Source organism: Pollicipes pollicipes, unplaced genomic scaffold (assembly GCF_011947565.3).
Source record: "Pollicipes pollicipes isolate AB1234 unplaced genomic scaffold, Ppol_2.1 Scaffold_5802;HRSCAF=6872_pilon_pilon_pilon, whole genome shotgun sequence".
NCBI classification, from domain to species: Eukaryota; Metazoa; Arthropoda; class Thecostraca; order Pollicipedomorpha; family Pollicipedidae; genus Pollicipes; species Pollicipes pollicipes.
The window spans coordinates 67567-87562 of NW_023596756.1; the positions used below are offsets into that span (position 1 = coordinate 67567).

Consider the following 19996-nt stretch of genomic DNA (forward strand, 5'->3'; position numbering starts at 1 on the left):
ACTTCAGGGGTTCACTTTATCATGTCAGATAACCCCACATCGAGCGCTGATTAGTTGGTAACTGCAAGATAATGGGCTCCCTCTCAAGTTCGAGGGAGGCAGAGTGAATTTGCTTTTTCTTCTTTCCAGTCTACATCCGAAGGGTCAATCTTAGATTCTCAGAAAGCTGAGGGGGGCGGGGGCGATGGCTCAGCACCCTAGCTCCCTGGACCCTTTTTCTCGCGTTCCTGGATATGTAGATACAATATTGACAGAGATGCAAGGGGTGATGACCTGATGCACTTATTTTTTTTAACAGGCTGAGAATGGTCGCAAATTTCAACTGGACGCGCGACACGCTTCTGCCCGCAGCTTATAAAATTGCATGGCCACCATGCCGCCACCTTGGAGTCATCTTACCGTTGCGCTACGCATACTAAAAAAACTTCTGCAATCGCGCAATGACAAACCGGAATATCAGCAAAGGTCGAAGCATGATGTAGCGATGCCCTTTATTGCTACCTAGCACGAAAATAGTCGAGCCTTCTGTGCCATAGCCACGTGCGGTAATTCGCTTAGACGGGCAAGACCGCTTTCATCCATCTGCGAACGAGTCCGTGGACATGTCGTCAATGAATATGTTTGTCCATAGCCCGCCCAGGATATTCTTTGCGAAAACGGTGTTTGGCGCACGAAGTTGAAAGAATACATCTAAATAGGACAAGGTCTTGAAACTGACATTGCGTCCTCAAAGCAGCCATTTTCAAAACGATTCCGGTAACTGTCGTTTGTGATAAGTAAATCCAATTGCTGCCGCTTTACTTCACTAAAACGTTAATAGCCAGTGCGCTGTTTTTTATCGTTTTTATTGTCACACACTTAAAGCCGTGAGCCTTATGAAAACGGATTCCAGTACAACCTTTGCGAAACAAAAGGCGCCCATTGTCTCCGCACCGCGGCGTGGTGGGGGCTGTCAGCGGCGAGGGAGCCCGTCAGGCACGGCTATATGTGCAGAATGTACTGAGGAGGCAGAGGTAATGCTCTGATGGCTCTGTAGCATGTAGTAAGAAGGCGGAGATCCTATAGTGGCGGCTTTCTTGGCCACTTCAAAACGTGACCATAATCGCGCATGTTGCACGCCCAGGGCAGGTACGCTGGGTTCGATACCCCCTCAGCATGGGTGTGCAGGATAGTAGCTTACGAAATGACAGTAGCTCACGAGATGGCGGTCCGAGGAACTCGATGGACCTGAAATACGAAATATAAGTGGCTCCGCACGCAAGGAGCTGCGCTGCATTCCGCTTGAAGAGGCTTCGGCACCTGCAGACAGAGAGCACAAGCCTGCCGTGTGATGGTTATTAGCGCACTTGCTGTTTGAGCAGCAGTGCTGCATGCAGACAGCAAAAGCCTGCTGCGTGATGGTGAATAGCACACTTGCTGTTTGAGTACAGTGCTGCAGGCAGAGAGCACAAGTCTGCTGTGTGATGGTTTTTAGCGCGCTTGCTGTTTGAGTGGCAGTGGCAGACTCGCTCCGCAAGTCGCCCGCGTTAGACATCATACCAAGCCCCAAATCTTACCGGGGAGTTGAATTGGCGGTTGATCGCCAGCGCAGCCTCCGATGCCGTCATGTTCCAGGACGCTGTTCGACCACTTCGGGCCGTGCGGTATTCCTCGGGTGGCCTGGCAGATCGACCCGTTCGGACACACCAAGGAGCAGGTGAGACGGCCCTCCGGTCCTGGATCCGCTGACGTACACACGGGGACGGCATCAGGGTGAGACGCTCCTCCGGTGCACGGTCCGCTGACGTACACACGGGGACGGCATCAGGGTGAGACGCTCCTCCGGTGCACGGTCCGCTGACGCACACACGGGGACGGCATCATGGTGAGACGCTCCTCCGGTGCACGGTCCGCTGACGTACACACGGGGACGGCATCATGGTGAGACGCTCCTCCGGTCCAGGATCCGCTGACGTACACACGGGGACGGCATCATGGTGAGACGCTCCTCCGGTGCACGGTCCGCTGACGTACACACGGGGACGGCATCATGGTGAGACGCTCTTCCGGTCCAGGATCCGCTGACGTACACACGGGGAAAGCATCATTGTGAGACGCTCCTCCGGTCCAGGATCCGCTGACGTACACACGGAGACTGCACCATGGTAAGCTGTTCCTCTAGTACAGGGTTCGCTGAAGTGCACTATTAAGCAGCGCCATGGCTCAGAAATATGCGAGTGGCTTCGTGACGGAATGTTGCCCTGCGATATTGTATATGATCCCCAGGTTTTAACATTGTAACATGTTTGGAGAGTGGAATATTAAGGTGGACTATTTTGCCCGTGAATATGTGACATGTAATATGTGCTATATATATATATATATATATATATATATATATATATATATGTGTGTGTGTGTGTGTGTGTGTGTGTGTGTGTGTGTGTGTGTGTGTGTGTGTGTGTGTGTGTGTGTGTGTGTGTGTGTGTGTGTGTGTGTGTGTGTGTGTGTGTGTGTGTGTGTGTGTGTGTGTGTGTGTGTGTGTGTGTGTGTGTGTGTGTGTGTGTGTGTGTGTGTGTGTGTGTGTATGCAAGTGCACGCTATAGTTTCGTGATGCTGTGTACTCCAATCACTGTGATTTTGCTTCCTGAATGGGGCAGGGCTCCAAGAAAAAGTTGGACGGAGGTCGGTGCGGACGCCATTGTTTCTTCAGTTTGAACGCAACTCAACGAAACAGGCATGCGTTCTGGCTGTTCTTGATGGACGATGCGATTTGTTTAGGTTAGCAGTGCCGAGGTGGTCATGCCCACCTCCGATCTGATTGGATCTGACCATGCACACCTCCGATCTGATTGGATCTGTCAATGCTCGCCTCCGATCTGATTGGATCTGCCTTTCCGCAGGCGAACATGTTTGCCCAGATGGGTTTCGACGGCTATTTCTTCGGCCGTCTGGACTACGACGACAAGAAGCGGCGGATGAACGCCTCGGAGATGGAGATGGTGTGGCTTGCCAGTCAGGACCTTGGTCAGTTCTCTGTGCGCCCTTCTCCCAATCGCTGCGTACTCGGGTGTCAGGATAGTCATTTACTTCTCTACAGCCTGCATTAAGCTATGAGTTAACAAATTGTGCTTCGCGCACCACTCTATCAGTGTCTCTTGTGTCGTGATATTTATGGTGAGCTAGGAGTGTATTTATACGGTATTTTAAATGCATTACTCATCGACGAATATTTCTTGAGCCCAGCGCAAAGAGTATTAGGAATTTTTCCCCAGATTAATCCGATATCTTTGAAGTTGAAGTTGAAGTTGAAGTTGAAGTTTGAAGAGTTAACTCTGCACATTAACACTCTGCTCTAACACAGAGCAGTTGACACTCTGCTTTACGATGTAGTTATTGTTTAAAAATGTGGTGACCTTGTGATTGTGAAGCGTGAGAAAACGATATTACGAAAGCGACAGTATTTTTGTGTTGGAACTTGTGAGTTGAAAACCTCTTATGTGGTGTAACCCTGTTTGGTATGCCATAGTCCCTTTAACATGTATATTTCAACTGCCTTTGACCCGTGAGTAATCACCCCTGGAGTTATCCACTGCGGTTTCTCGTTCCCACCTTCCACATTGTTATGGCGTTGACCTGATCACTTGACCACGTGTTATGACGTCATCTGCGTTGCATGAAGCGTATGCTTCAACCCTCGGCTCACATCATTGCCGATCTCGTATACATAAATAGAACCTGCCGTCGCTCAGTGTGCAGGCTCAAATCCGCGTCTGCCCACCCTCTTCCCACTTCGCAATCATCGCATGGTCATTCCGGGCTCGGAATCCCAAGCGCACTGCCAGGAATTGGTCGTGGTCCATCCGGCCCAGCCTCTAACACGCTGGGAGCGCAGGCTCGGAGTTGTTCACGGGCGTGCTGCCCAACATGTACCAGCCTCCGTCCGGCTTCTGCTTCGATATCCTCTGCGACGACGCGCCGATCATGGATGACCGCCGGCTGCATGATTATAATGTGGACCAGAAGGTAACGCCGCTAACGGGCCGTGGGCGCCGCGCAACGGCATGCAGTGTTCCTCCTTCCTCTGCTTTATGTTCCTGATTTGACCAAGTCCTGCGCGCAAAGGGCACTTCTTACTGTCCCTCTGCAGCTAATCCGATATCAGGTGACACAGTATCGACTTCGACAAACAACGCACAACTGCTCGAACACTGTCGTCGCTGCCTCATTTGTCACGTCTCTCAGGTGATAGAATATGATGAGCTGACACACATGACATGCCAGCATAACGCCATTTCATTCATTGTGCATGTTTGTGCAAACCAGAACCTACCTAAAACAGATGTAACCCATCACAAACACCGCATAAAGTACCGTGCATACTTCCAGCAGGACAGTCTTTCTTCAGTAACCCACCAGCAAACAAGACAGCCGAAAGTTGACAGCTCTGAAAGCTGACAGCTCTGAAAGCTCCTGATAGCCTTCCTTTCGTCCTAGTTTCCGTTATCATGTGGCGACCGTTTTGCCGTAATTGCTGTTGATGCCCCAGGCGAGACTGGAGAGATTTTCACGGGCGCCCTCTACAACATTTACGCTCCGCCCCCCGGCCACTGCTATGACGTCAATTGTAACGACCAACCAATCATGGACGACAAGCGGCTGAAAGATTACAATGTCGATGAAAAGGTGGGTCCGCACGCCAGGCCCGGCGTTAATGGCTGATGATTTTGTGCAACGGTGATTGCAAGTAGTTTTTTTTAATTCCTCGGACAAATTAAATGCGCGTGTCTATGGTTATTTATCGTATTGCAACATCAAACGTTTTCCTTGAACACTTGGAACTCCGAGTAGCTGCAAAAATACACGATTTTAGCATGGTGGTTTAAGACGAACAGCCGAAGGTTCCAAGTCGCGCTATGACATAAGTTATTCGGGCCGAATGCTAATTCGTTACAGCAAAGCACACCGGCATTACAAAAATCACGCTCCCTGTGGACAGTGCCCTCCTGCCTGACGCATTTCGGGCGCAGTTGCGTACAGTTAGGACAGCGTGGCCAGTTGTTAACGGAAAATGTTGAATTGCAGAAATCGCGATTGTCTGAGCAGCCCGTCGGCATGTGGTTTCATATTAGCTCGCTCTCCTCATGGTTGTATGCAACCTGATTGTTTTACAGGTGGATGATTTTATTGCATATTCCAAGAAGCAGGCAAAGTCGTTTAAGACGAACCACATTGTCATGACAATGGGAGAAGATTTTCATTATCAAGACGCCGGCATGTGGTTTAAAAACATGGACAAGCTCATCAAGTATGCCATCTTCATGTGTTTTATTAACTCTAAAACTCGTTATCTGGGACTTAATTTGGCGTTGGTTCACTAACACTGTTGATTAATACGGGCTTTGTGTGGGTAATGTCCGCATCTTGTATTATCTCCAGACTGCTTTATTTGTGCTTCTTCGTGCTCTGCTGGTGTTAATTTGCCGCAGCATTTCACAACGTTTCGATAATTTACTGGCACTGTTTAGTTCACAAAATACAGCTAGCTTCCAAATCTGACAGCAATCCTTTTCTCTGTAGGATGTCAGTGTTCCTCCAGACATAACCGTTACGTCGGCGGCACATTCCCCCACATCTGGTAGCTGATGAATCAGTTTCCACTGAACCTGACCAGACAACAACAAGCAAACAAGTTTCAAGGCACACCTGTCACGGCCACGCATGATTCGAGCTTGGTGTCACTGCCGCAGTTGACACGTCCAACGCTTCCCTTGCCACAGAAGTATGAGGCTGAAACCGTCTCAAAGCGTACCAGAAATACAAAAAAAAAATCGACGTCTCATTCCCGAATGGTCCGCCATCTTCCCGGTGATTTGTGTTAAACTATACACTAGTGGCTAGACACGGAATGTGAAGGGTCACTGGCATCGAACAGCTGGTGTCGGAGGCCATCCAGTGCCCTCCAGCGGGGTCCCCAGTTCGAGCAACCGACCCGCCGCGGGGCATCCGTCATGTCTGTATCGAACGTTCTCAGCTGGGGACGGCTGCATCGCACCGTTCTTATCTGAGAATGTTTGCCCGCTCGTCGGGGTTTCCGATGTGGGACCGTCGTCCTGTTATCGGTCGTCCGGAGGCCGTCCACATTGCAAGGCGTTGACCTCACCGGGGTGAGATAAGATACCGGACGGCGCCTGGCCTCGTTGGCATTGTCTGCTAGAGGCCGTGTACGGTCCTGCAGCCTCTTGCATTTACAACGGATGGGCAGTTTCTTGGGAATGGCAGCATGCCGGTTGTTTGACACGTGCTGAAATGTTGCTATGTTCTCATAGCTGCTTGAACAGCTGTGCGTTCACGTGGAAGACGGGCATCGAGTTAGCGAGACTCCGTATGACAGTGGATAACAGTTAGGGAAGGAGCACCATCAACGACGGAATATGTCACACTATAAATCATGAAAATGCACGTGCATACGTCAGGTCGTCTTCTTTAGTAGTTTTGTTGGTTTGGTCGGATTGGTTGACGTCATTCGGAATATATTCCGTATTTTTTAATTTTTCGTTTTATTTTTTCATCCCACTACTTGCCGTGTATTGAATCAAAAGGCCTCCGTGAAACACCACCACCGCTCAGGGCATCAACAGCGATTATGGACGTCTTATACTGTTTAGTTGAGCTCTGAAAAATGGATCACCTGCTTATTCGTTACAGTATAGTGAACATAGCAATTCTTTGCGATCCTTTGCCATATCAGCGGATTAGACCGCCAAACATAGCAACATATTGTTCTATTACGGCACCTTGGCCGTAGTCCTCTCGCAAAGCCTCTTCACACCTGCACCGTGGCGCTGAATGTATGGCCGAGCGACTCCCGCTCAGCTGAAAAACATAATACAATGCCTTGCCCCGCCAGGTAAGCTGGCCAATGTGCGGTGTGCAGGTCCACGGTAATTGGCTCAGTGCGGCTAAATCATCAAAGCGTGGTGTCGACCACAGGTCAACGATTTTCTGAAAGCTGCGAAGGAGCAGAGTAAATGGTACAAGAGCAACAACATCGTCATGACAATGGGCAGCGATTTCCAGTATCAGGACGCTCACGTTTGGTATAAAAACCTTGACAAGCTGATCAAGTGAGTGCATTGCTCTCTGTATCAGTGGAGTGATTTTGAGACGTCCGTAAGACCCTGCATAAGCTTGTTCAGACGCGCATGTGCGCAATGGTCTGTGCATGGGTTGCGCAGTGCCCTGGTTCTTCTGGATGCTTTCCGCGCACGGCCTCTGATTACGGGCAGCCCGCTGTAGTGATTCTTAACCACTGGCAACTGGATTGTTCAAAGCGCTCATAACACATCACTGATGCGCACCTTTGATGTCAGCGCATGCGCTGCAGTACTTGCACTAAACTACATCAGGGGGGGGGGGGGGGTATTAGCTGAGTGGTTACAACCCAGGGCTCCTTCGCGGAAGGTCCGGGTTCGAATCCTGCTAGCGTCATGGTCCCGGCTCCATTATATAACCATGGTAGTCGCTGGTGCCCCATAGAAGGGTCCACGACGACGTGCGTCCTGTCCCCTTTCTTAAAATAGGCGTCATTGCCAAGCTGCCCTCAGCTGTAACGTAGGCACCATGGTCAGCTATCGCAATGTGCAAAGGTAGCCAACGATCGAATCGAAACCAAGCTCGTATCGTGCTGTCGGCGGGCGAAGCGCACTTATTGACGGTCCTACTGGGCTACCTTGCACGCAGCAGCGTAAGGTCCTAAGGCCAGGAACAGGTCACGATAGCACACACGCAGCAGGATAAGGTCACGATTTCACGCGGTGGACGCGCCTGGCTGAAGAGCCCGCTAGGAGTTTGTTACTCAGGGGCATGTTCTCACGCTCAGACTGGCCCTTTGCCCTCCCACCGCTCTTCAGGTGAGGTCACAGCCTCATAAGGGTCGTACCCCTGGTGGCGCAATCTCTTTTTGGGGGTGCAGATGTTGTCTATAGGTAGGCCGTACCAATTCAGGGTAGCTGGGCCTTTCCGTCCTCTCGCGAGCATGATGCGCTAATACAGCAGCGTAGGGCTTCTGCGCTTATGGCCGTCCCCTCGCGAGCATGATGCGCTAATGCAGCAGCGTAGGGCTTCTGCGCTTCTGGCCAAATGTCAAGACCGAGAGCTCTTTTGCTGGCACCGCTGTAGGCCTGTTGGCGGTGATCTGCGAGCATGCTCCAAGCTGGAACCTCGTCCTCACGCCGAGCGCGGCTCCAGGGAGACTTGGCAGGATGATAGCTTGTTAAACACATACTTATGGCAATGAAGGTATAACGTAGACCGCTAAACTACTGTGGTTGTTTTTGTCAGTTCAGTGCAGGGAAGTGCTGTGGCAGGATGATAGCTTGTTGAAGACATACTTATGACAATGAAGGCATAAAGTACACCACTAAAATATCGTATTTTTGTCAGGTCAATGCAAAGAATTGCTGTAAGCTGGTTGGTTCACCTGGGTTAATTTTTCATGCTTTCTTTGTTTACTTTCAATAAATTGTACAGGCCATGTCATAGCATGACGACGTTCTTGGCGAAAAACTGCGAATTCAGTATGGTTGCGTTCTGTTTTTTTCATCACTAATTCATTTCTAGCATCACAGGTGAATTAATCTCCTATGTCGTGCACCATCCGAAGTGTTCAGTGGTGAGACGTGGTCCTGTTCTCCAGGTACGTGAACGCCCGCCAAAGCGGCGGTGAGAAGGTCAACGTGTTCTACTCCACGCCTTCCTGCTACCTCAAGTCCCTGCACGACGCCAAACTGGTCTGGCCCACCGTCGAGGTATGAATGCCACTCAAATGATATTTGCAATGGGATTCTTGCATGGGAACCTTCTGTATTGTCGTTATTATTATTGTTACTGTTGTTCTTGTTATCCTATCATGAGATGATCACGGGGCGATAGCGTTGTGGTAAACGCGCGTGCGTTAACCACTGCGACTCTGGGAAACCAGAGGTGCAGGGTTCGATTCCCCACTGTGCCCGCCCTTCCTGCCAGGGTGAGAGGCAGGCGACGCCATATAGCCTCAGCAAACGAGTGCGTCGTGGAACCCCGATGACAACACGAAATCATCATTATTATGAGGATTATGAACAGTGCTATTGTTTCCGCTATTGTTATTAGCATTATTCGTATTACTAATACACTTATTGTTATTGTTATTACTTGTAGTATACGTAGTATTTTTGTTGTTCGTGTTCCTGCTCAAGCAGTTCAGTTTCAGCTGTGGTTTCAGCGGCTTCTTCTCGTCATCCCAATGATTCAACACTCCTCACTGCCAAAGCAGTTAGACATGACCGAACACTGGTGCTGTCGTTTATTTGTACCTGAAAAACGTACAAAAGCGTTAGTTACCAGATCTCAGGTGTGCCTGAGAAACGAACCAAAGCGTTAGCTGCCAGATCTCAGGTATTATATTGTGCATCATGTAAATAAGCTTTGGGCGTATTCTGTGCGTCCGGACCAGAAGACGAAGATGCGTCCAACGTGAGAGGTTTTTCACGCACAGTTATCAGCCTCATAGTAATTAGTCCCGACCCACAGGAAAACGTTTGCCTCTTTCTACCGTGAATCACGTGTGCCAATCGAGCTCCTCAAATCTCGGCGCTGTCTGTCTGCATTGATGTAATCCCAAAGTTTCGCTCACTTGAGTGATGATCCGCGGATCCGTATCCGATGCAACATGACGTCCTTGACACGCTCCAGGACGACTTCATGCCGTACGCCAGCGATCCGTGGGCCTACTGGAGTGGGTACTTCACCTCCAGGCCTGCGCAGAAGGGCTACATCCGCAAGTCGAACAACTTCCTCCAGGTACGTCACCACGCCTACGTCATCTTCAGGTGGCAGGGTGCCGGAGTGGTTGTGCGCCTTAAAAACAGGAATGTTTTATTATTCATTGATAAGATTATTTATATTTCACTATTATGAGATAAGGATTCAGCCCACAAGAACTGCGGTAGATTGATGCGGGCGTGTTTGATGACCGCGGTAAGTCGTGCCAACTCGGTATTACTTGCTGAGCATGCGTGCACTGACGAATAAAACATCTTACACATCCGACATACAAGAGACTATATTTTTTCGATGGGCACCGTGACTGAAGTGATACCCGCCAGACTCATCTTCATTCATGCTGGTATACTTCGCCTGCCTCATATCCATAATGACACGAGCAGACCGTGACGTTGCTGCTCATGTCCTTTCCAAAGGTGTGCAAGCAGCTGACGGCGATGATGCAGACCGAGAGGACGTACGAGACTCCCAACCGGGTGGACTATCTGCGCTACGCTATGGGCGTCAACCAGCACCACGACGCCGTCACAGGTGAAGGAGGCCGGGAAGGGACCCGTGTCAGACGCTGGCGAGTCTGTGGGGACTTAGTGTGGCTCCCTTCGGTTTGTTAGCTGACAGGGGGAGAGGAATGCCTTGGGCGATGAAAGAAGGAAAAACTCCGGGGGGAGAACCTTCGCGTTCAGAGAAAGCTAGTGTTTCTTGATAGGGTGTTCGCAATATCCTGTGATCGCAGTTGTGTTCTATTTCCAATACGAATTAGCCTCTCTTGTATATGTTCTGTTATGGCACTAAAGCGCTGGAAACGTTTGTAATTGATAAACAACTGCGGCGAGGAGGGAACGCTGTTGATGGGCTGCAGACAAACCTCATATGCTTCTGTTCCCACTCACTCAGCTGCATTAATGAGATCGATCAAAACCGTTGCTCAGCTGGCACTGCCTGGTCACGACGTGATGACCTTGTTTGACCTCGAAAGCACGTGACGTTGACAATGCCGGTAATCGCGGTGACATCGTTGCAGGCACTGAGAAACAGCACGTAGCCAATGACTACATCCAGCGCCTGAGCGAAGCCACCGACTCCTGCCAGGGCGCCGTCAATGACGCGCTGACGTGAGTGACGTCATAATACCCAGTGTGACGTCATCGCGCCACTTACTGCCGCGATGCTTAGCGATGCTGAACTGGGCACAGCTTATCATTGAAGGAGACTTCGCACTCGGCTCTTTGCTCTTCGCGCTGTATATTTTTTTTTTAAGTTGGATACTCGTCTGAACACACGACATGTTCAGTGCACGGTCCACTTGCCCGCATCCAGTTCTGCCGTGCTTGATTATTCTTAGCCCGTCAGTAGAGCGAAGGGCCTTCAGCATAACCCCTCTCAAACCCCTTCTGCCCGCAGCCGGGCGGGCCTGCCGGTGCAGACGTTCTGCAATCATCTGAACACGTCGGTGTGTCACGTGACCGAGCAGAGCGGCAAGTTCGTGGCGTACGTGTACAACCCGTTGTCACGGAGCGTCAGTCCTTGGGTTCGAATCCCGGTGGCCGGGGATGCCTACACCATTCTGGATCCGGAAGGTAGGTCAGCACCTGGACAGTCGCTGCTTTGGTTTGAGGACTAGCAACCGATGGCTGCACAGAAGGTATCACTCTGAGATGAGAGTCCGTGCTCTGGCAGCCGTGCACCCGCATTATACCGTGAGATGCCGGTTAAGCGACGTTGTCAGGCGAACATTGCTCACATCATCTATGCTCAAAACTTCATGCTTATTACTAAGACCACCGACCGTGAATGGCTGCGCCTGAGCAGGGAGTGTCTGCCCAGCCACTAGCATGACTCTAAACTCATAATGGCAAAACACTAGGAGCTTAAAGCATTTCTTGTTGATATCGAGGTCTCATTCGTTACAGCACTGAGAGCTCCGTGCTTTGCAGCGTTGCAGGGCAGGCTGCTGGGCTTCGTTTGCACATTGCCACGCTGTCCTCTGAGAGATCGTTGATTTGCGTCTTAACACATTCCCATCAGTGCTGTGAATGTCTCGTCGCTCGCAGCAATAACACCAATGCGTTTCGAGCTTGATACTTAGTGGAAGTCATCCACCAAGTCACTGTAAAGCAGTCGTCAAAAGAGCTTGTTCGCTCGGCCGTACGGCACATCGTTTCGCTGCTGTCCCGCTGTCTGCCGCAGCCCTTCCCCCCCCCCCCCCTCTAACACCGCCGGGTGCGTCACAGGTCAGGCCGTGGCCTCCCAGCTGAGCCCCATCCCGGCCGAGGTGCTGTCTCTACCGGGTAGGAACTCCTCGGCCGTTGCCGAGCTGGTGTTCCAGGCCTCTGACCTGCCGCCACTCGGCTTCAAGTGAGCCCCCGCTCCCGGTGTTGGAGCAGCGGACTGCGGCTTTGGACATGCCCGTTACGCGTGCTTTCGCAGTCGCTGTGGTTGGTTATCATCATCAGTTGCCCGGGCTCACAGTCCCTGACTTTGAAGATGCCCCGCAGCTACGGACTGGCCTGCCTCTGGCATTGGTCGGCTATGGACATGCTAGACTGGCAGTGCTCAGAATGGGCTTCTATCGACCATCCGCATTGGTCCTGTTCGTCGGCTGTGAACTGTTTACTGGCCTGAGGCTCAGACCAAGTTTTCCCGAATCCGATAGTTCGCTTAAGTCATCACGTCGGTGCTGACGAGTGTTGATGGACTGCTTCACTTTCTGGGCTACCCAGCGATCGTAAGTAACAACCCAAGCTATGAGACCTTCCAAATGGTCACCAGCGTAGTTATTGACTGTCTCATCATCTCAGGCGTCTCCGCTGACGTCACTGGTCACGTGACCAGGCTCACGCCCCTCGCCTGACCGCCAGGGGGTACTTCATCCAGCCAGCCCCGGGTGCTGCCACCTCTCAGGTGTCCACTGAGCGGCCCGGCCTGCAGAGCCTCTCCAATGGTCACGTGACCCTTGACCTTGACCCGGAGACCCTTCGGCTGGGCAGAGTTCGCGCCGGGAAGGCTGACATTCAGGTTGGTCTGGCGTGTGATGGCGTGTAGCGTGTTCGCACATGTCGGGCTCCGTACAAAAAGTCAAATATTTGTATACGGTAAATAGGACGATCGTTGAGTTAAAAGTGAATCCGGTTCAGATATTTTCGAATTCAACATAATCTTGGGCACATGCACTTTTGCCTTTCTAACGGCTTGTGCGTTTTTCATCCGCGTCATCTTCTGCTGCGTCGTGCATCCAGTGGTTTTCCTAATCCGCGTAACCAGCCTTCATAAGTGGCTGGCGCCGTTTTCAGATAAACCAAACCTTCATGTGGTATGAAGGCTACGGAAACGCCAGTGGGTCCAAGTGGGAGCGTCCACAGAGGCCCACGGGCGCTTACATCTTCAACCCCAAGGGCGAGGCTCAAGTGATCGAGGCCAAGGTTAGCTCACCACCTCTCGGTAACTGGTGACCTAGCTCAGCAGACCTCGGTTACTGGTGACCTAGCTCAGCAGGTCTCGGTAACTGGCGACCGAGCTCACCACCTCTCAATAACTGATGACCTAGCTCAGCAGGTCTCGGTTGCTGGTAACCTTGCTTAGCAGCTCCCAGTAACTGGGTGACCTAGCTCAGCAGGCCTCGGTTACTGGTGACCTAGCTCAGCAGGTCTCGGTAACTGGTGACCTAGCTCAGCAGGTCTCGGTTGCTAGTGACCTAGCTCAGCAGATCTCGGTAACTGGTGAACTAGATCAGCAGGTCTCGGTAACTGGTGACCTAGCTCAGGAATTCTCGGTAATCGGTGACCTAGCTCAGCAAATCTCGGTTACTGGGGGACCTAGCTCACCAGCTCTTGGTAACTGGTGACCTAGCTCAGCAGATCCCGGTAACTGGTGGCCTAGCTCAGCAGGTCGCGGTAACTTGGTGACCTAGCTCAGCGGGCATCGGTAAGCTGGTGACCTAGCCCAGCAGGTCTATTTAACTGGTGACCTAGATCAGCAGGTCTCGGTTACTGGTGACCAAGCTCAGTAGGTCTCGGTAACTGGTGCCCAAAAAAGCTGGCAGCGTTAGCTGCCCAAGGGTTAGCTGCCCAAATCGCCATCGCATCGGGAGGGTTTTGCTTGGGCTGTTAAAGAAATGTAATGTTTCGCTGTTTTGCGACGTTTTTTTAGTCATCGATTTTTTTTCGAACTTTGCAGACTGGTTTTCCCCATTTGTCTGAGTGAGATAGTTGTGTCACAGTCATTGGATTGATGCAAAAAGGCCTTTTCGAAACACTTTTCATGAGGACATATCGTTACTAAAGGCTTTGGCCTTGATGGCAACGAAATACGGATGGAGGTAAAATGTGAACACTTTAATGAGCATGTCCTTGACATCTTACATATTTTTACTTTGTGCGCACATACTCGTCCAAACTTGACTCCTGTCTGCGTTTGTCAGCCCAGTTTTCGAGCCCTTGTCAGCCCAGTTTTCGAGCCCCGTCTCGCCGATCCTGTGACCACGGAGCCCGCCACCGACCTGACCTTGACCTTGTGCTTCCAGTCGGTGGTGACGCTGGACGGAGCTCTGGTGAAGGAGTACCGACACACGTTCGACATGGACTGGGTCTCCCAGGTGACCCGGCTCTACAAAGACGAGCCCTTCGCTGAGGTCGAGTGGATGGTCGGGCCCATTCCCACCGAGTGAGTCGGCGGCACCTGCGCGACGGTGTTGGTCCGTTGTGACTTCAACATTTGTAGTTTTCACGGAATTCTTGAGACGAGGCATTAGTAGCGCGGATGAAATACGTGCTCTGGCTGTGTCCTTGCCTGGTATGGTGGTATGTACGTAATGTTTCGATCAGTTGATTTTCGGCCGCCGTCAGGTGTCAGCATCCGACGACGGTCGGAGACCTGTCTAGCAGCAATGTTTCCGGCCGCCGATAGGTGTCAGCACCCGACGACGGTCGGAGAACTGCCTGGCTGCAATGTTGTGTCACATACGAGGGCTCTAGACGATAATAATAGTGCGCACAATTATTATATTCGTGATCAAAATCAAAATCATTGCTATTTCCTAGCCGCAAATTATAATTTATTTTATGTGTTTGTGGCGGAGATAATTTGAATCACGTCCTGAACCAGGCCAAAACTGCGTGCCTTGCCTTGATCGAACCCTTGGTCCAAGCGGTCTTGAACGCGATGATGCTGGGTAGTTTTGTATTAGGCGCTGAGTCTCCGTAGCTCGGCAAAATGTTCCATTTTGGGAACGACACAAGGCAACATGTGCTGGAGGTTTTATAGTAGTTTACACAGTGCGTACTGCCGGACCTCCGAGGGAACCATTACTTGTAGGGACAAACCCAACAAAGCAGTACTTCGGAGGATTCACCACCACGCCCGTTACTTCAGTGCACACTCGCTACTGAGGCATTTTGTCTGCCTCGAAGCAGTGCACCATGTGAACCAGTCCCGGTCGAAATGGCGCGTTCATTATTTTCATCACCAGGGACGGCGTGGCCAAGGAGGTGATCAGCCGCTTCAGCAGCGCTATCAACTCCACTGACACCTTCTACACAGACTCCAACGGACGCCAGATGATGAAGCGTAAGCGTACACAGCTGACGAATATATATATATATATATATATATATATATATATATATATATATATATATAGCAGACACGGAAACGGAACACTACTCTCAAAGCAATAAATATCTCAATTAAGCTGTTTCCGGATCCGTCATTTAGCGTTTGTATTCATGTAGAAAACTAACATCAAGTTAGGTCTCGCGTGATAACGGTGAGATATGAATGTTGCGCGTCACACTTCGTGGCTGCACGTGGGCAGAGCTTGGGCTGTTGGGGCCGTGGAGTCAAGCACTCATGAACTACATCCTGAATGTCCGCGGAGTGCTCAGCATTGTGAGTCACATACTGACTTGGTGAACTGGTGGTGATGGACAGGACTGGACTGGACTGGACTGGACTGGACTGGGCTGGACTGATTGATGATACACCGATGACTTCCTCATATGAATTGTGTAGTGACTTTTTATTGTTTTTGCCAATTAATCGACGCATGTGACCTCTTTGTTTACTACCGTAAGGTCAGCTTTTCATACCGGTTGTCACGAAATATGGAGTGCAAAAGTCCTGCAGTGCACGGGTCTCGAACCAGGTTTCGGTAGTCCCGTGTGTGAAGTTCTGCCGATTGCAACGCTTGGTATGACTCCAGGTCGTCGCAACCACCGTGACACGTGGACCCTGAACGTCACGGAGCCGGTGGCCGGAAACTACTTCCCGGTTAATTCTCGTATCTTCATCAAAGACGCCGACAGCCAGCTGACCGTACTCACCGATCGATCGCAAGGTGGCAGCAGTCTCGCCAGTGGCCAGCTGGAACTGATGGTATGTGGCGCCACGGTCGGGCCGCGCGCTCGATGGGTAGCACTCGCAAGGCACGGAACGGCGTATTGTGCGAAGGAAGAAATAAACAACGCGGAAGTTATGAGAATTTTGCGGTACGTTTCTGATCTACACGTATTTGTTTATCGTATTCGTTGCATTGGCTGTTGCTTGGGCCCCGACAAGGTAGCTTTATTATTTTGGGACATACTTAATAACACGTCGGTATAATGAATCCACCAACATCAAAAATTAAACTAGCGGTGTTCAGATTCTGATATCTAAAGCGATTTCGTAGCTTCCTGGTTGTTTCCAAATGCTATGAATATTAGCTCGATATTCGCCAAGCACTAAACAAATGTTCTTGCAATGTTTATCGCGCATGCACATAACCGGTAGTCAGCGCTCTCCGTGTTGTATCGTGAGGCGCTGTCTGGCGACTGGCAGCACGGCTATAGTTCAGCTGCTGGCCGCTAGATGAAGTAGTCTCCGTGGCCTGGCCGCGCCACGCGGGGGCGCGAGCGGGCTCGGTCAGGGCAGGGATGTGTGCACTTATTTTCTGTCGTTTCCCCTGAGAATACAGTGGAAACGTTATCGGTGACTCCTGCCCTACGGTGGTGTGAAACTCCCAGCAGGTGATCGATATTCGCCATGCTCACTCATCACTGTGCGATATACGCTTAGTAAATGCGCCTGATAACTCTTTCAGCAATATCTCACATGTTCATATACAGGCACTCACTGCTTAAGCACAGCCCAATCCCTGCCCACCCATAAAACGTAACAGTTATTCAGTAGTCAGTCGGAAGTGACCACTGACTCACCCTTGACCCATGGCTGACGCGTTACCTCCTCTGCCAGCTGCACCGCCGCACGGTGCAGGACGACGCGTTCGGCGTGGGCGAGCCGCTGAACGAGACCGAGTTCGGCGTGGGTCTGGTGGTGCGCGGTCGTCACTGGGTGGTGGTCAGTGACCCGGCCGACGCTCCCAAGCTGCACCGTGACCTCGCAGAACAGATGTTCATGGCGCCCCAGCTGAGCTTCGCCGCCGCCGACTTCATGACGCCGGAGATGTGGAGCAGCGCCAAGGTGATCAAGCAGGTAAGCAAGCGGCTGGTCTTATGAGAACGGATGGGGCTCGCTCATCACGCACCAGTGCCGACGCCCCGCTCGGTTGCGGTCCCTGCCGCATGCTGGGGCGGGCCGTGTGATGGCTTGCCAGGGCGAGCCGAGCGCGTGGTGCGAGCGCGTGGAGCGAGCGGCGAAATCCCCGCAGGATTCCTGCCGAACAAGAACCTCATGTCACTCCGATCCTTGCTGCGCAATGTGGCTAGTGTGCCGGACATCACAGTATGCTGTCAATGTGGCTAGTGTGCCGGACATCGCAGTATAGTGTCAATGTGGCTAGTGTGCCGGACATCACAGTATGCTGTCAATATGGCTAGTGTGCCGGACATCACAGTATGCTGTCAATGATGTGATGTCCATGCTATGTACAATTCACGATAAGTGAAACGACCAGCCAACGCCCTGTGTGCAGCAGTTCACAGGCATGGTGGGCTAGTGTCTCCAGTTTAGTTCCAGCTCTGCGTGCCGCAGTTCACAGGCGTGGCGGGCTAGTGTCTCCAGTTTAGTTCCAGCTCTGTGTGCTACAGTTCACAGGCATGCAGCCGCTGCCTGCCAACGTGCACCTGCTGACGCTGGAGATGTACAAACCGAACCAGCTGCTGATCCGACTGGAGCACCAATTCCAGGCCGACGAGGATCCCACGCTCAGCAAACCTGTCGACGTTAACCTCAAGGTCAGCTGAGGCGTGGCAACACACACCCGTGTCGGTCGCAATCCTTTCCGAGAACATCGTTTGTATTGTGTGGGTTTTACGCATGCAAAACAGGATTACACGATCCAGCAGTATTTCCATGTGCGAAACCCTTTGAATGGTGCTGGAATGGATTTTTGATATGTATTCAGGTTCCCATGCGCATTGTTCGGTCTCGCAGTGATAACTTACTTGCAGAGACTCGCTTGAAACATGATAGCAGTTGGCATGTTTAAAGCATTCCGCAATAGTTTTTTTCATTTCTGTCTTCTTCCGTGTAATTCATGTCATTCCTGTCATGCAGTTTTGTGACAGAAGCCTGGTGAAGTGAGGTGGATGAAATTCTACGTAATCTATCCCATAACAAGTCAACGTGAAATACAGTCGGTTTCCAACACGCACCGCAGGACCTGTTCACCACGCTGAACGTGACGTCAGTGGAGGAGTTCGGCTTGTCGGCGGACCGCCCCTTGAAGGACATCAACCGCCTCCACTGGGACCACGTGCAGTCCAACCGGCTGCCCAAGAACTTCCGGGGCGCCGCGCACGAGGTGTACCGCAGCACCGGCGCCGAGCACGACCCGCTCACGGTGCGTGGCTGATCAGGCTGCTACCGCTGTTACTGCTGTTAGTGCTGCCACTGCTGCTACTGCTGTTACTCCTGGACCGACGACCGTGTGAGCGGCGGCCTCAGATGTGGTCGGGGCTGCTGCTCGTTCCAAGGCAAACCGTGTGAGAGCTGGCGTGGCAAGACAGCAGGGGAGCTGGCAAGTGACAGCGACCAATACCTCGATACTGACATGCGCATGCACAATTGTCCACCGTAAGATAGTTTGTGAGTTGCTCTCACCGTAAGGTAGCTTGTGAGTTGCCTCAACCGTAACGTAGTTTATCAGTTCCCTAAAGATATTTCTAGCATGCCCTTCTTCATGATAACCCAACGGAAGACGACGCGAGTAGTGCTGAAGGTAAGTTTAATGGCGACAACAAAGCAGATCTGTTAATTTTGGTGACGTTTCATGTTTGACAGGTGACCCTGAACCCGATGGAGATCAGGACGTTCGTGGCGTCATACCAGAGCCCGTACCCGCTGCCGACCCCACCGGCCCAGCCTACCGAGTAACCTGAGGCCACGTCCCCGTGAGGGGTGACCTCAGCCGAGGTCAGGGGGTCACCGCTGCTGTGCAGGTAGTCCCACGCGTGTGTATACGTGTGTGCGTGTAGTCACGCCTGGTTTCTGTGTGTACCGCTGTAGATATTTTCAGCTTTTGCGACGATTCGTTCGCCCGCGCTAATGGTGAATCTGACGTGTGGTGGAAGTGGTGGAAACTGGGCGGAGATGCGCTGAACCCTAATTGGGCGCCGAATGCCGAAGTTCTATTGGTGTCTTGGCAAACCGGGCCGCATTCCCAGAGTGGCCCAGTCAGAGAAGTGTTGCGGTGTTTTATCGCGGATCTTGGCACTCTTCAGCGTGGGGGAAAGCGATATATCCAACAATGCGCCGAATGTAGGCAATGTTTCGTTGCTTTGAAATAAACGCGAGAAAATGCTACGATCAAACCAATGAGACTGCGAGAAGAAATGCATATGACAGAGGAATCTGATACACCATGCGCAACATTAAAAATAGGAGATCAGCAAGGAGGGAGAAGCCACTAAATCAGGATGAAACCGCCAATGCTTGATGTCACCAGGGTGCGCTGAAATCCCTTGAAGTCCTGCGCCCTCCTGCCTTGTTTGCGAGAAGAGAAATATCATGAGCTCGTGCTAAGCCGGTGTGCTGATTTTGAGAAAACTCATGCTATTAGAGCGAGGGATAGGACGAACGAAATCACCATCAGTCGCAGAACTCAGATTCATCGCAAGCTATTTGGCAATCAAAGGCGTACCTCTGAACCCTGCCTCCTCCATTGCCCTGAATGTACTTCCTCATGCAGCATTATAACGTTTCCGAATATGACCCGACCCCGCCCCTGCGCACGGCCTTGTCAATGGAATGCACGAGA

General features: G+C 51.5%; 1 protein-coding gene across 2 annotated transcripts in view; it reads left to right on the forward strand.

Annotated features, from left to right (window-relative positions):
• The window catches only part of LOC119104088 (lysosomal alpha-mannosidase), a 28693-nt gene extending 9151 nt beyond the window's left edge, over positions 1-19542 (forward strand). The window contains exons 5-23 of one of the 2 annotated variants that reach the window (XM_037227765.1): positions 1615-1696; positions 2883-3006; positions 3875-4005; positions 6973-7106; positions 8678-8789; positions 9715-9822; positions 10221-10335; positions 10826-10916; positions 11206-11381; positions 12036-12159; positions 12663-12819; positions 13095-13223; positions 14324-14463; positions 15269-15366; positions 16001-16173; positions 17032-17271; positions 17826-17972; positions 18398-18580; positions 19021-19542. In XM_037227765.1, the coding sequence (XP_037083660.1) occupies positions 1615-1696; positions 2883-3006; positions 3875-4005; positions 6973-7106; positions 8678-8789; positions 9715-9822; positions 10221-10335; positions 10826-10916; positions 11206-11381; positions 12036-12159; positions 12663-12819; positions 13095-13223; positions 14324-14463; positions 15269-15366; positions 16001-16173; positions 17032-17271; positions 17826-17972; positions 18398-18580; positions 19021-19113 (2557 nt within the window). In that variant the 3' untranslated portion in view covers positions 19114-19542. Of the gene's footprint in view, positions 1-1614; positions 1697-2882; positions 3007-3874; positions 4006-4528; positions 4666-5153; positions 5288-6972; positions 7107-8677; positions 8790-9714; positions 9823-10220; positions 10336-10825; positions 10917-11205; positions 11382-12035; positions 12160-12662; positions 12820-13094; positions 13224-14323; positions 14464-15268; positions 15367-16000; positions 16174-17031; positions 17272-17825; positions 17973-18397; positions 18581-19020 lie in introns of both variants that reach the window. The other variant, XM_037227764.1, reaches the window with a different exon arrangement.
• The last annotated feature ends 454 nt before the right edge of the window (positions 19543-19996 follow it).